Source organism: Eleginops maclovinus, chromosome 12, assembly GCF_036324505.1.
Source record: "Eleginops maclovinus isolate JMC-PN-2008 ecotype Puerto Natales chromosome 12, JC_Emac_rtc_rv5, whole genome shotgun sequence".
Classification (NCBI taxonomy): domain Eukaryota; kingdom Metazoa; phylum Chordata; class Actinopteri; order Perciformes; family Eleginopidae; genus Eleginops; species Eleginops maclovinus.
The window spans coordinates 1,045,038-1,061,454 of NC_086360.1; the positions used below are offsets into that span (position 1 = coordinate 1,045,038).

The 16,417-nt window shown below is 40.3% G+C and overlaps 3 protein-coding genes across 3 annotated transcripts in view; 1 reads left to right on the top strand and 2 right to left on the bottom strand.

Moving 5' to 3' along the window:
- Positions 1-16,417, top strand: part of LOC134873403 (large ribosomal subunit protein uL29-like) — an 87,476-nt gene that overhangs the window by 2,082 nt on the left and 68,977 nt on the right. The window lies entirely within an intron of this gene.
- On the bottom strand, positions 5,547-10,514 carry LOC134872980 (lymphotoxin-alpha-like). Its single transcript, XM_063896358.1, has 4 exons — positions 10,168-10,514; positions 8,663-8,693; positions 8,481-8,540; positions 5,547-7,597 (listed from the first exon to the last, which is right to left on the bottom strand). Exons 1-4 carry the CDS (start codon positions 10,378-10,380, stop codon positions 7,185-7,187), a joined length of 717 nt encoding a protein of 238 aa, XP_063752428.1. The 5' UTR covers positions 10,381-10,514; the 3' UTR covers positions 5,547-7,184.
- si:ch211-158d24.2 (multiple epidermal growth factor-like domains protein 9) overlaps positions 11,615-16,417 on the bottom strand; it is a 32,147-nt gene continuing 27,344 nt past the window's right edge. Inside the window, exons 5-6 of the mRNA XM_063896965.1 lie at positions 15,039-15,302; positions 11,615-13,613 (exon numbers count right to left, since the gene is read on the bottom strand). Of these exons, the coding sequence (XP_063753035.1) occupies positions 13,087-13,613; positions 15,039-15,302 (791 nt within the window). The 3' untranslated portion in view covers positions 11,615-13,086. The remainder of the gene's footprint in view (positions 13,614-15,038; positions 15,303-16,417) is intronic.

Here is a 16,417-nt window from a genome sequence, read left to right on the forward strand (position 1 = left end):
CTGTTGACCACAACATATTACTAGACCGACTAGAAAACTGGTTGGGACTTTCGGCAACAGTTCTTAACTGGTTTGAATCCTACTTAAAGGACAGGAAACACTTTGTCTCTATAGGCAGCTACACATCAGAGCTGACAAATATGACATATGGGGTTCCTCAAGGTTCCATGTTGGGGCCTGTGCTCTTTAACATCTACAGTGGGGCAAAAAAAGTATTTAGTCAGCCACCAATTGTGCAAGTTCTCCCATTTAAAAAGATGAGAGATGCCTGTAATTTTTATCATAGGTATACCTCAACTATGAGAGACAGAATGAGAAAAAAATCCAGGAAATCACATTGTAGGATTTTTAATGAATTCATTGGTCAATTCCTCGGTAAAATAAGTATTTGGTCACCTACAAACAAGCAAGATTTCTGGCTCTCACAGACCTGTAACTTCTTCTTTAAGAGGCTCCTCTGTCCTCCACTCGTTACCTGTAATAATGGCACCTTTTTGAACTCGTTATCAGTATAAAAGACACCTGTCCACAACCTCAAACAGTCATACTCCAAACTCCACTATGGCCAAGACCAAAGAGCTGCCAAAGGAGACCAGAGACAAAATTGTAGACCTGCACCAGGCTGGGAAAACTGAATCTGCAATAGGTAAGCAGCTTGGTGTGAAGAAATCAACTGTGGGAGCAATTATTAGAAACTGGAAGACATACAAGACCACTGCTAATCTCCCTCGATCTGGGGCTCCACGCAAGATCTCACCCCGTGGGTCAAAATGATCACAAGAACGGTGAGCAAAAATCCCAGAACCACACGGGGGGACCTAGTGAATGACCTGCAGAGAGCTGGGACCAAAGTAACAGAGGCTACCATCAGTAACACACTACGCCGCCAGGGACTGAAATCCTGCAGTTCCAGACGTGTCCCCCTGCTTAAGCCAGTACATGTGCAGGCCCGTCTGAAGTTTGCTAGAGGGCATTTGGATGATCCAGAAGAGGATTGGGAGAATGTCATATGGTCAGATGAAACCAAAATAGAACTTTTTGGTAAAAACTCAACTTGTCGTGTTTGGAGGAGAAAGAATGCAGAGTTGCATCCAAAGAACACCATACCTACTGTGAAGCATGGGGGTGGAAACATCATGCTTTGGGGATGTTTTTCTGCAAAGGGACCAGGACGACTGATCCGTGTAAAGGAAAGAATGAATGGGGCCATGTATCGTGAGATTTTGAGTGAAAACCTCCTTCCATCAGCAAGGGCACTGAAGATGAAACGTGGCTGGGTCTTTCAGCATGACAATGATCCCAAACACACCGCCAGGGCAACGAAGGAGTGGCTTCGTAAGAAGCATTTCAAGGTCTTGGAGTGGCCTAGCCAGTCTCCAGATCTCAACCCCATAGAAAATCTTTGGAGGGAGTTGAAAGTCCGTGTTGCCCAGCGACAGCCCCAAAACATCACTGCTTTAGAGGAGATCTGCATGGAGGAATGGGCCAAAATACCAGCAACAGTGTGTGAAAACCTTGTGAAGACTTACAGAAAACGTTTGACCTCTGTCATTGCCAACAAAGGGTATATAACAAAGTATTGAGATGAACTTTTGTTATTGACCAAATACTTATTTTCCACAATCATTTGAAAATAAATTCATTAAAAATCCTACAATGTGATTTCCTGGATTTTTTTTTCTCATTCTGTCTCTCATAGTTGAGGTATACATATGATAAAATTACAGGCCTCTCTCATCTTTTGAAATGGGAGAACTTGCACAATTGGTGGCTGACTAAATACTTTTTTGCCCCACTGTACATGCTACCACTGGCTCAGATAATGAAAAGCAACAAAACAAGTTACCATAGCTATGCAGATGATACAAACATGTGCATTACCATTTCACCAGGAGACTATGCTCCAATTCAAACACTGAGTAAGTGCATTGAACAAATCAATGACTGGATGAGTCAGAACTTTCTCCAATTAAACAAAGAGAAAACTGAGGTCATTGTTTTTGGAACAAAGGAGGAACGACAAAAAGGAGGAACGACAAAAAGGAGGAACGACAAAAGGGAGGAACGACAAAAAGTCAGCGCTGAGCTTCAGTCAGCAATGTTCAAAACAACAGATAACGCCAGAAACTACACCTAGGGTGTAGTCGTGGACTCTGACCAGAATTTCAACAGTCACATTAAAACAATCACTAAGTCCGCCTACTATCACCTGAAGAACATATCTAGGATTAAAGGACTAATGTCACAGCAGGATCTAAAAAACTTGTCCATGCTTTTATCTTCAGTAGACTGGACTACTGTAACGGTGTCTTTACAGGTCTCACTAAGAAATCCATTAGAAAGCTGCAGCTGATTCAGAACGCTGCTGCTCGAGTCCTCACTAACACTCAGAGAGTGGATCACATCACTCCAGTTCTGAAGTCTTTACTCTGGCTTCCTGTCTGTCAGAGATTTCAAAGTTCTGCTGATGGTTTATAAAGCATTGACTGGTTTGGGCCCAAAATATATTTGTGATCTCCTGCTACATTATAAACCATCCAGAACTCTCAGGTCTTCTGGAACGCGTCTGCTTTCTGTCCCAAGAGTCAGAACTAAACAAGGAGAAGCAGCGTTCAGTTATTATGCTCCAAATATCTGGAACAAACTCCCAGAACCCTGCAGGGCCGCTGCTACTCTTACTACTTTCAAATCTAGACTGTAAACATTTCCTTTTGCCGCTGATTTTAATTGAACTCTTCTTATCTAACATTGCACTGTAAGTTTTATTCTGCACTGTAACTTGTATTCATGTGTTTTATACCTGTTGTGTTTATTTCATTATCTTTGCTCTTAAATTACGGTTTTTAAATGCCTTTTTATAATGTGTTTATGCTGCATTATTTCTTAATGCTCTTAATGTCTTTCATGTTTGTAAAGCACTTTGAATTGCCTTGTGTTGAAAGGTGCTATATAAAAAACTTGCCTTACCTTGCCTTGCTTTGCTTTTCCTTGAGAGAAGCTGTGGGATCAGCCTGCGGGTAATTGCCAAAACCTGGTTCTCATCAATAATGACATTTTCATTCATTAGAAATAGATAAGATATGACCTGGATATTTGTTCTAGAAATTATTTAGATATAAACATAAGGTACATTCTCCAGATTAACCTGTTTAGAAAGAAAACACAATCACATTAAAGCAAAAATATTATTACTGTAAATGACTCACCTGGCCAAATCATTTCCTGAATACCTGAGGGGCATTGCATCATTGTTAGAAAAAGGTCAACCGGCAGCCTGGATAGGTGGAGTAAAGCAGGGAGAGCATTCCTGGAATGTGATTCATGTAGATGGGTAAACATTATGCTTCAACAACAATACGAAAATAGTATTTCTGTATCCAGGTTAGTGAGCCACTATGACACATTACATTGATTATTATGACAAGGGTTATCCGACAGCAGGTGTTACCAACCAATAAATCTGTAGACTGTAAACCATGGGGCTGTCCCAGATAAGAGATAAACCTAGAAACCATGAGTGGATAAGATCCAACCTTATCCACTCCCCTGTGTCACACACAGTACACTACATTCAGACATTTATGGCAATTTGCATATTATTTTGGGATCTCATTTCTGTTTAATGTATGTTTATAAAGCCTAGTGTTCTCTTATGTGGGAAGCTGAATGTGCCATCAAATGACCTGGCTAATGGTTACCATGTAGTTTGGCTCCAAATGCTGCTCTTGTTACACTGGAATATTTATATTCTTAACCATGGGTGATACTTTGTTTTGAAAAGTGTTGGGACCCATTAAATGTGGCCTGGGGCAAATAATCTCTGTCTTTTTAAAGTAGACTTGCACACACTTGTTCTCCATGCCGACAGAGATACCTGCAAACTCCCTAGTTGTGAAAAAGGTGCCATATTTGTATGGTACCTTAAAAACATGCCTTCTTATTTGTGACATATGGTTTTAGTTCAAAAGTTAATATTCTGCTGCTTTTCCAATAATTTTTACTTTCTTTTCTTCTCTTATCACACATTTGTTCATGTACCCTTAAAAGAAGCCAGCCACACTATTTATTCCAGGTGTGACTGTGGCTCTGTGGTGCTGCATTGCTCTCTCCATCAGGAAGGTTGCTGGTTCCATTCTAGCTTTTGCAGTCATCATGTCAGTTCATTTATACCTTACTACAATTGATCAGATAATTATTGCAGGATAAAAAGATTTAAGTGGATATTTTTCAACTATACTTAAACTATTGCACATCTTTTAAACATTATTGCTAAAAGTCACTTGTTTATACAGCTACAGTCACCATTCAGCTAATCAAATATTCCGCTTTTGAAACTGCTTCATCTTTGAAATGTTTGTTTTTACAATTTTTATTTAAAGTTTACTGACTTAAACACAATTTCTTTAATTTGTTTTTTGTCTTTTATATATACACTGCCAGGCCAAGAAAATGTCACAAGCCTGTGGGGGCAGTGCTATGATCTGGGGTTGCTGCAGTTGGTCTGGTCTCGGTTCAGCAACGTGCCCAAAGAATGAGGTCAGCTGACTCCCTGAATATACTGAAGGACCAGGTTATTCCATCAATGGATTTTTTCTTCCCTGATGGCACGGGCATGTTCCAAGATGACAATGCCAGGATCCATCGGGCTCAAATTGTGAAGGAGTGGTTCAGGGAGCATGAGACATCACTTCACACATGGATTGGCCCCCACAGAGTCCAGACTTGAACCTGATTGAGAATCTTTGGGATGTGCTGGAGAAGACTTTGCGCAGTGGTCCGGACAGAAATAAATGTTGTGACATTGCTGAAGCTTGTGGAAACGATGCCACAGCGAATGCGTGCCGTAATCAAAGCTAAAGGCGGTCCAACGAATATTAGAGTGACCTTTTTTAAGGCCAGGCAGTGTATGTTGCAGTGTTGGAGGAGCTCGGGACTGAAGATTTTCATTGACATGTCTAAGTGTATATTTCTTTCAGTTTGAATTGACATATTTGACAAAATAATGCCGTCATATTCAAAAGAGGATTGATTGATTAGTATTTCTATTTATTCAAAAACATTTTTTAGATTTTTTCCTCAAAGTTTTCTTTTCCATTTCCTGTATTTGATATTGAGCACATTTGTGTTAACACAACTGTACCTGTATGTGCTGTGCCTGCATGTTGCGCTCTTTAGTTGTATAGAAAAATAAATGAAGATTGTTTCAACAGAATATTTGTGTTTGTGCACATATTTCTTTGGTGCAGAATTCTCCCCATACAGAAAAAGCCCATAAAGACGAGTGCTTTGGATTGATCCATGTGGAGTTGTTTGGACAAAGTGTCTTTTACTGTAGACGAAGTGTGTGTCATTTGGTGCTAAAGTTTGGTTTTGGTACGTGTTTATGTAGTTTTGGGTGCAGTACTTCATTTTGCAGGATATATGAGGTGTTTTGTACTTGAGTGTGTGGTTTTGTGAATTGTGTTTAGAGTTTTGAGAAAACGAGCCCTGCTTGCAAAAAAAATGTTTAGCAATTGAAAAAAAGTGGATAAACATTAAGAAAGAACTTGTGGTATTTGTTTTATTTAGGTTTTAAGTAACATTTCTTTAACAAAATGCAAAACACATACATAAAAATATAGACATTTACAAATCATATGATGTCCTCGAAAGTAGGGACTTTTCAATTTGCATAGCAACAACTTAGTGTGCAGGGTCGAAACAACCAATGAGCTCAATAATAAATTAAAACACAGCTTTAACTTAGTTAACAGGTCAGCATATTGTACCGCAGAGCCCAGTGTGAAGAAAAACAGAGACAACCCTTTCCATGTGTGATCAGCTTACAGAGCCCCAGCGACACACACACACACACAGCAGGGGGTTGATGACCCTTTAACCATGTCTACACTCTGGCATTCATCAAGCATCTTGAGTTCTGTTTATTGGAGAAGTTTAACTATTTGTCTTTGGCAGAGTTGAAAGCATATTTTCAATCATCAACAAACCAAAAGAGGTTTTGACATGCCCAGTGTCAGCAGCACTGCGGAGGCCTGAGCATCACCTCTGCCAGTAATTTGGCTGTTTACTTCTCTTCCAACTTCCTTATGCAACCCACGGAGCCGAAAAATTCCCCTGCTGAGACAGGCGTGGCGTGATGTGCACTGACTGAGTTCTGCAGAATCTGCTGTGGAACATCTTGTTCCTTGAAGAATAATTCCTGATGCTTTTGAAAATCCTTTGATATGTATTCAACATGAATTACATGAGATACCTTTTAACAAGAAGGATCCTCATCATATTAGCTTATTGGCATCCCATCTCTGTGAGCCTTCTCAATATATTCAATTAGCATTAACACCACACCAGACAAATCTGTTCATTATTTTGGAATATCAGTTTTTTCACTTTTTTTAAATGTCAGAAAATACTTGTTGACTATTATAAAATCCTCAGGGTCATCCGACAGTCTCAATCACAAAAATATTCAATCAACAAAAACAGACAATAAATAAAGCATGATGGGTTCTGCATAAATGATCAAGATACTTCAACTTGTAAAATAAGTCATAGGATATGTTTCAAAATATATATACATTTTCTTTAGATTAGTGCATCTCAGTTAAATCACTAAGTCCTCAGTTTGTGTGAGGTGAAGAGAGACCTATGGTCGAGCAGGTTCTGGTAGCTTCTTGCTTAATCGCTAGTAAAGACTCTTCATGAGAAGTAATAGAAGAAAAGCATAAAACTATCTTCCCTTAAAGGGGTACATTGGATATTTTGACGTGGGTTACGAGGTTCTTATCAGTAGATGCAGTATATAAGTTTAACTTTACCTTACATTTTTTCCTGCATTCTGACAGCCCTTTCGGTCAGGGAACTTAAGCCACCATCTATGCTCTCTTGTCACCAGTCTTCATCAAGAGTCAGGTCTCTGGCTGCCTCCATCAGTTTGTATGTCAAATTAATTCTACATATGGCATACACTTTCTCTTTTAGTTGGGCCTTTTAGGTATCTAAAATATGTTTTGCTGATGCCCTCCGTCCACAGCAGTACATGCCTTAGCTTCCTTCTTCTGATCAAACTCTGACTATTGAAAAGTATCGCATTCAACCCGAAACACCCAAACTGTCCCTTTACGTTTCAATGGGGTCAAAGGTGCGAACTACTTGCAGAGTAGGTGAAGGTGATCCTAACGATCAGGTTAATGAGGCAGGAGTTCAGCACCAAAGAACATGTGGTATTCGTTAAAAACAATACCTTCGTAGCAGGATGATGTGACTCGTAGCCTGCTGTCAGCCTCCAGGTTGAACAGGCCGGCTGTATAGAGGGATTTCTCCCACCTCGATTTCTTACTCACTATTGTGTCAACTGACATCAGGAGAGGTTTATCCTGAATGTAACTTTTCTGCCAAACAAACACATTGCAGTTGAGTTTCCTGCCACACTCCTGCCAACCTTTGCCCTCATAGGTGATCTGCAGGAAGACTCTGTAGAGGCCATCCCGGGGCACGACAAGGCTTCCCCTGGAGTAGTCGAAACCCCCGTGACAGAAAGCAGTTCCTTCATTTTTCTCCCATAGAAGATACTGCCCATCAGTCTTATTGCCTTTTGGAGCTAAGGACGAAAGCAGACAGGTACAAGAGAGGTGACAACTGTTTCTATTGATGGGTCGTTTCTGAAAGCTGTGAATATGCATTTTAGCTTTGTTGACTTCCCTCCAAACAAACATCCGTGTCTTTCTAGAAAAGTCCGTAGAAACCTAACCCTGCAGCCTGGCAGAGGTGGGAAGTAACCAAGCACATTTACTCAAGTACTGTACTTAAGTTCATTTTGGAGGTACTTTTTTGCTTCTTCTACTCCACTACAATTCAGAGGTAAATGGTGTACTTTTACTCCACTACATGTATTTAATCCCTTTAGTTACAGATCTGGATTAATGATGGTAAATATAATCAGCCCTTAAATCAGACTTTAGTTCACCTGCAGTAAATTCAGCAGCTACCCTGCAGTATACAAAGCCATTCAAACTAGCTGCACCTTTACCAGCTCTGAGAACACTTTAATGATCAATAATTATAAAACATATCAGAGATATTATTCTGAAATGGACCAATCAAACAATGACTACTTTTACTGTCGCTACTTTAAGTACATTTAGATGAGAGTACTTTCTACTTTCACTGGAGGAACATTTAGAATACTTTTACTGTGACAGAGTATTCCTACACTCTGGTACTTCAACTTTACTCAAGTACAAGATCTGAGTACTTCTACTTTTACTCAAGTACAATATCTGAGTACTTCTACTTTAACTCAAGTACAAGATCTGAGTACTTCTATTTTTACTCCAGTATAAGATCTGAGTACTTCTATTTTTACTCCAGTATAAGATCTGAGTACTTCTATTTTTACTCCAGTATAAGATCTGAGTACTTCTATTTTTACTCCAGTATAAGAGTGCTCCTCCCACCTCTGCAGCTTGGCGCTCATGTGTTACCTGTTAGCATGGCACTTGGATGGTTGGAGTCTTTCTGGTGCTGATGTTCGAAGCTGCCCTCTACAAGAGAGATTCAAAGTGTTGTTAAACACATTAAACAACAACGGCTTTCCCAAGCTCATAATCCTATTCCTGGCCCAAAATCAATATAACCTTTATCCCAGTAGAATGTAAATATTTACCTGATGCTTGTCTCTCAGGCTTCATTGTCAGCTGTATGGAAACACACAACGTCACTGGTTAATTAACGATAAAAATGCAAAAATAATACTACAATACTTTAAATGCAATAGAACGTGATTATTATAATGGCACAACTGTTATTACAATTTCTATTCATACAATTATTATATTTGAACAAATAACTGTGTTAATGTAGTTGTAACATTGTTAAGTGTATGCCATCGTAAAAGCAGAACAGTATTTATTTAATTAGCATATTACAATATTCCTACAAAATGAACTAACTGAGATCTAAATATACAATAAATGAGGTTAAAGCCTTCTGCTTCAGTTAAACTGGATCTGAGGCTCATACACTCAATGTGTTGTTCTTGCAGCTGTTCTAACTGGGCCTGGCCATTGAAATAAAATCAGAGCCATGTGTTGGACGTTCCTGCTTGGTTCCCAGACCGTAGTCGAGGAATACAGGGGTTAACTCTGCAGTCATCCAGGACCAAAGCAACAGGCTTTGGGTTCAATAACCCATTTAATAATGGAGGCAGTCTAGTTTTATATTTAGAGGCCGATGTTTTTATTTGTAACTTGTTATATATCTAAATTTGAAGACAGGTCAGTACTGCTTCTACTAACTGTCACTTCTAGAAAACACTCTCGCTGGCTCTACACATGCACATGTCACACACATGTTTGCATGTTTTCCCAGTTGAGGCTGATGACTGCTATAATAGTCAGGGTCATGCAAATTAAGGGTGACTATCCCTTCAGAAAGGGCCCTTTCTGAAGGGATAGTCACCCTTAATTTGCATGACCCTGACTATTATAGCAGTCATCAGCCTCAACTGGGAAAACATGCAAACACTTGTTTCTGTATCACCAGCATGCAGCAGCCACAAATCACTGACAAAGACATATTGGTTTTTAGTGGGATTTGCTTTTTAGTACTTGTTTTCAATGCTATATTTAGTTTATCTTCCTTTGAGTAATATCTAATTCAACTTTTTGTATGCAGTTATTTGTATAACCGTTAACAAGTATCTTTGTACAGATAGCTTCCCACCCATAAACCCACCTTGAATTTGGTATTTGAAAGCACAAAACATGTGCACCGTTGTTATGCAGATACCATAGTCTCTGAAAATAAACGCACTCAATTTCAGCGAGGGCGGGTATTAGCCAGGGAACGCCGGTGATGTGTTTCTAAGAGCAGCTCCACAGCGGCGCTGCTTCCTTAGTGCGCATGAGGGGAAGCAAACCAGTTTAGGGTTGGTTTGGACTTCCAGAGCAGTTTGGTACAATTATGAGAAAACACTAGCTAGCATTGAAACAGAGAATAAACTTCGACCCATTTAAAATGCTTAAATAACCGTGTCCTACCGTTGTGATTACTAAAGACTCTCGCCCAGTTGCGTGAATTTAGTTGATAAAACTAGTGAGATACTTTGAACAGCACAGATTTCAAAAATAATAACACGTTATTTAGCCACTGTTACAGTGTAAAAGTTACCTGGCTGTCCGGTGACGCGGGTTGGCCTCGCCCTCGGAGCTCCACTGTGAGAAGTAGAGCCAGAGCTGCTAGAATGAGCAGCAGCAGCCCCACGGTCACACACTGAGCCATGAGTGGTGGTCGCGTCTGTTTCCGCTGGGGAGGCTGACTCAAAGTGAGCGGCAGTAATGCTCCCTGCCCTCCACAGCTGCAAGAGCAGTACTTTGTGTCCATTTTCAGCTCAGTCGCCGGCTCCCATCCTGCATCTGTATTTATCAGCCTGCTTTCGCCCACGTTGAAAAGCTCCCCATTGGAAAGGAGTCTCGATTAAAACGAGTTTCAGTCAGTGTCACGACTCAAACATTCCTCTTCCTGCACTTTGTTTTCCGGACACTTCCCACGTTTCGACCTCAGCAGAAATTCCACACTCCCATCTGGTTTTCAGAAGTTGGCCCATAATAGAAATGTCTTGACGTTTCTATTGTTTAATATCAAATAACAGGACCCTAATACAGCCCACACGCTGACCCCTTGCTGTTGGTACAGAGATGTGTGATGGTCAGTGGAGGATTAATTTCTACCAACACCTGTTGCACTGGTTCGCCTTTGTTAACACAATATTGAGCCATGATCACATCAAACCCCGTGGAGGGTCCTGGCCCCTACAATAACCAGTGACACCCATGGCTAGCCCTCATAATAAATGAATAGCAGCTATCATGTTGAAAAGGAATGCACTTTTTTTTTTTTTGACATTTTGCGATAATCTGCTTGAATAATATAATTATTTTGGGACTTGTTTTGTAACCCAGGCTACCCTGGACTCAGCAACTTCATGACTGATGATCTATTTGTAGTATTTTAAATAACTTGTGTCAATGTACTCTCATTTCTTTAGTATTTTTCATTTTGTATGTAGATAAAAGGGATGACTCGAATTCACTTGAAATCTAGGCTAGTCCCCAAAAAACACATACAACTAAAGAACCTTCCTTTCGCATCATTTATGGCCAGATGATTCACAGCAATATTCATAAGAGAAGTGTACAGGAGTGCTGTCAGCAGTTTTAATATTTTATAGTCATTTTTGAACCTTATGGATAGCCCTCAGCTGCACTGGGGATGGAGATCATGAGCAGAGCCAACAGGTAGCCTTGCAGCAGCACAATGTAAATGTTGTTTTGGATTATACATTCATCATTACCTTCAGAGGAATCTGCAGAATCAATGTAGGCAGAATAATGAAGACATGAATAATTCATGTGGATTTGTTTTCTTATTGTACTTGTTTGATGTTTGAGCGTCACTGTGCAGAATGGCGCACATTTGGACACTTGAAAGCTGTTTTCAGTTTCTCTCATTAAATCTCAGTTTAACATGTATCAGCAGGTTTTTGACTCAAACTGAAAATGTTTATGTCTTCAAATAAATTAGTTAATTAAACGAAACGTATGCAAGAAACACAGACAACAGTTAAATCCATCTTTATTTGAGATCTGATTTGGGTTATTTACACAATTGTATTCTTTGTTTTGAGTTCTGGGTGGTGCATTTTTGTCCAGCAGCTGCGTAGATGGCAAAATCCACTGAGAATAAGAAATACAAATAAAAATAGAAAAAAGCTGACGGCCGACTGCAGAGTCTGCCCTGGAGAGTGAAAGGTTGGGAGCCTGTTAAGTGACAGTGTAAACACAGTATTCTACCTGTACAATAATAGTGCTACTATTCACATTCATCTGTACAATAATCATATTTACAGTGATCACATTAGGGAAAGAGCCAGTACCTGAGGAGTTAGTTCCAGAATTAGCTTTTCTCATTCATAAAATGAAGTGCACCCAACCAGGTATCCTAACAACACAGCAAACATTGGACCCAGGATCAGGTGTAAAGCTTTGAAAGCAACTTGCCGTTTTAGATGATGCAACTTGAGTTAAGTTGATGAAAACGATTAGTGGACTGAGGAAATTTGACCGGGTGCAGGCTTGTTTCACTCCATAGCAACAGCATCAATATTACAGTAGAGTCACAGAACCAAACCTCTACATGAATGTTATGTTTAACTTTTGCTGAGGTAGTCAGCAAAGCGAAGACTAGATTCCAAGTAGATTGTTGCGGTTTGTGTTTGCCCAGTATGACTCACTACTTGTAGTAGTGAGACTTTATACACGGTAGTGGTGGTTCCTTCAAAAGAAACACTCCTCGTAGATACTTCAGGTGAACTGGCACACTTGAAAAAAAGACAGTAACCTATAAACAATAAGTGAGGTCATTAAAATTCTTGCGCCAGCACCTTCCATCTTCCCCTATGATTCTCTCCAAACACACAAACTATACATGAAAACATATTGGCCAATTCAAATTACCGTTCGACAGCACATAAGATAAAACACCATGAACAAACACACCATACATGTGCAGCATTTCTCCCAAGAATGAAACGTCAACCAATAAATAAGAACAGAATAAAAATTAATTAAATAACAATCATTGTCTTAGTTGAGGAACACCGTGCAAGTGATCCAGTTAAAACATAAACAGTCAAAAGTCCATTTAAAAAATATCTGAAATGCTAGGCTCCTGTTAGTCCTCCGACTAATGTGGGGTTAATCGTTTCAGCCAACAGCTGTCTGCTGTGCACCTGTCCTACGTCATGCCAATTACCAAACTAATCTGCACAACAGTGCCCTCTGCACCTCAAACCAAAAACTTTTCTCACTGATCGCCCTTTCAACACCAAATCGTATCATAAAGGGAAAACTCTGCTTGTCTTTTCCTTATCTTTGATCACATCTGTCTGATCTCACTGTGTAGTGAAGTGCCGCAGACCTGCAGGGAAACAACAAGCAGTCATTCATGAACAAGCTTTTGGATTTGTTACTTTCCAGCAGCTTTGTGTTATTGGTATATCTAAGCCGGCTGGTGTGAGGACGGATGGAGTCAAGCCTTGTAGCAGTTGCCCTGCGTGGTGAGGGCCAGCTGGCCGTTGGGCGCCACCTCGTTGGCCTCGTCTTCCAGTAAGCCGGACACGTCAGCATTGGGGATGCTGTCGTGGTAGCTGCTGAAGCTGATGTTGTCCTCTTTCAGTTCAATGGTCCAGAATGGGGCATTAAGCTTGCGGTTCTGGTACTCCCGGTAGGTGTACACACCTCCGACGAAGCCCAGCAGCACCAGCACCACCAAAATGATGACAGCCAGGATGATGATGTTGAACTGTGTCCAGGACACATCTGTCAGGGCCGCGGTGGTGTTGTCAGTGGGGCTGCTCAGGCTGGTCAGCAGTGCCTGCGTGTTGGCAGCGGTGCTCAGCGTCATGCTGCTGTTGCTGCTGGACGTGGATGCTGGGACGCCTCTTGCTTGGGCGGAGGTCAAAGCTGTGCTGGTGGTGGTTGAGGTGGGGGAAGATGTACTGGATGTGGGGGCCTCTGTTGTGGCTTTATGTGCAGGTGTGGGAAGGAGCCTGGGGGCTGAGGAGAGAAAAGCATTGAAAGCATTAATAATAGTTTAAAGACTGGACTTCACTACTTCGTTAAATTCACAATACTCAATGTCCAATGTCATGAAGGCCTGTTATTAACAAACAAAAATCTGAATGCTTTCTAGACTCAAGGAAGTTGAAGTAAAACCAAAGTAACTAGTGACACCTTGTGGCGAAACCAACACCTGCTAGTGGAGATATTCCTGAAGCCTTCTTTTATTCTTTTCCCGTGAAATACTTTTGAAACCCTGGAGGCTTACGGCAGACTATGCGGGACATCATCCTGACATGAACTTATTGTTAACAAAGAAGACTGCGTGTTCTTTGGTGCTGAATTTCTCACTCAAAATAAGGTGACCAAACTAATCATCTTGCTGATCTAAAAGTATCCAAAAATGGTTTGGATGTTTAAAAATAATGCATTTGTCAATATTCTATATATATACCTTTTAGCCTTACTGGCAGGGAACTGGAGCTGCCAATCATGGTCTCCTCTGAGCCACTACCCTCCTCTGAAATAAAGGAGGTCTACCCCTGCATCCATCAATTAGTAAGTCTGTGTGATCAAGTGAATTTCAGATACAAAGCAGCGTGGCATCCACTGCATCTGTTTCTCCAATCTAGGGGACGGAAAACTAATATCTATCTATCTAATATCTCTATTGAACAACCCCACAGAAAAATATGTAAGATATTCATGCTTTGTTATACAGTGCATGTCAGAATCAGAACCAAGTTTTTGCCAGGTGCGTTTATACATACAAGGCCTTTGCTTTGGTGTATGGTGTGAATATAAACAACATAAGTGGTAAAAGAAGGTAAACAAAATAAGGATTCTAGAAAGACAATCTTTAAAAAAAACAACTATTTAGCATTAAAAAGAATAAAGACAAGACTTTAAACCAAATGTAAAAATACAAAAGAAATCCAATAAAAACACATTACAATGAATATATGATAATATATGTCAAACTGCGCTGTGTTATATTATATGTTAGAGTGCAGGGCTGTGCAGAAATGTACAAACCGCAGCTCTGGAAAAAATTAAGACCACTCCAAATGTTTCTTAAATCTTTATCTCTACATGTATGGCAGCCATTCCAGTGTCTTTTGAATTCCAACACAGAGACATGTTGACAGTAGTTTATAGAATACAATACGAACAAATAAATACAATTCAACTCAAAGACAAATCTACTATATATAGTAAAACCGGAAAAACTGATAATGCTGGAGTGGTCTCTTCATTTTTTCCGGAGTTGTATATTGAGAGATGAACATGGCAGTTACAGCTCTGTGCAATTATTAGAACAACTAAGTGATTTGAAGCTGTGAGTGAGACGCCTCAACTACTCTCTCTACCTGACAGTCAGTGAACAGAGACCCTTATGAGGATGTTGTGCTGGGTTCTTACTTGGACGGGTGCAGTCGTGTACTCCAGCGTCTCCTATGAAGCCCTCGGCACAGAGCTGGCACCGGGCCCCGTCTGTGTTGTTGATGCATTTGCATTTTCCGGTGTCGGGGTGACAGGGGGCGGGATCCTGAGGGTCTGCATTGCCACTGCAGTCACATGGAACACACAGCCCAGCAGCTTTGAAGAAGCCGTCTGAACACTGGTCACACTGCGGCCCACTGTACCGGGAGAGGCACTGATCACACACTGGGGGGTCACTGCCAGCTGCACAGAGACACACAGACACACAGACACACACATCAGTGCCGAACACCGCTAATGATGCAGCTACAAGGGAGGCTAAACTGCAGTTATTAAAGAGTATTAATGTTCTGGAAAGGCGTTTGATTGTAAAACACTTGTTATGGACTCAATGGTTTCAAAGACGAAATCAGAAAATAGATTATGCCGCATCACATCTTATTCTTAAACATGATTGCTCATAATACCAATATTATATACACATTATACAGTATCTGACGGAGAGAGAGAGAGAGAGTAGAGATGCATTCTGTAACCACAACTGTAAAACTTTGTTCAAAAAAGGATTTGACTGAGGATCTGTGAGATGCTTATTTACACAAGATTATTACATTTCATTTCATTTGTTCAATATATACGTTATTAACAATGCCAATATATCACTATAAGGTTGTACACCTTATTTTCTTTATAATTCATCAACATGTATGAACCTCAACCGGTTAATATCACAAACATCATTTGATTTACTATTTTGTCAAATGGATTATTAATATCCAATGTGCACGCATGTCTCAAAATGAAAGAGCTCACACTTGCACCACTAGGTGTCTCTAGATGACAGGGTATTGATCTGGGACTGAGGAACGAAGTTATTCTGATCAATTTCAATCATATAATTGAAGCTTATATTAAACAGAAAGGTGACTTGCCATTGTGGATGGTGAGATGTTGTGTTATCGATAGTGAAGCTAAATTTGGTTAGTTTAGAGCTATGGAATATTAAATCACCCATCTTTCCTCACTACATTCAAACCTTTCTTACCCTCAGATGTGCATGAACTACAGGTTATTCTCTTATTTTCATAATGTAAGATCACTGATACTTTTCTCAAACACGGTTTAGTACTCAAGGCTCAGTGAGGTTTCATGAGTAGCACCAAACACCACAGATAATAATTTTATTAAGTGGAGTTTTTTAATGCTCAGATGGAGTTGGAATCGATTCAAATTCATTATGAGGGCCAGGTAATGTCAAACAGTAAAAGAGTCAGCAGCCTCTGCAGCACCGCGTCCCCAAAGGACCACGTTTCCCTCAAGAATATGACCTAAGGATCACATCTCTACAAACACAGGGT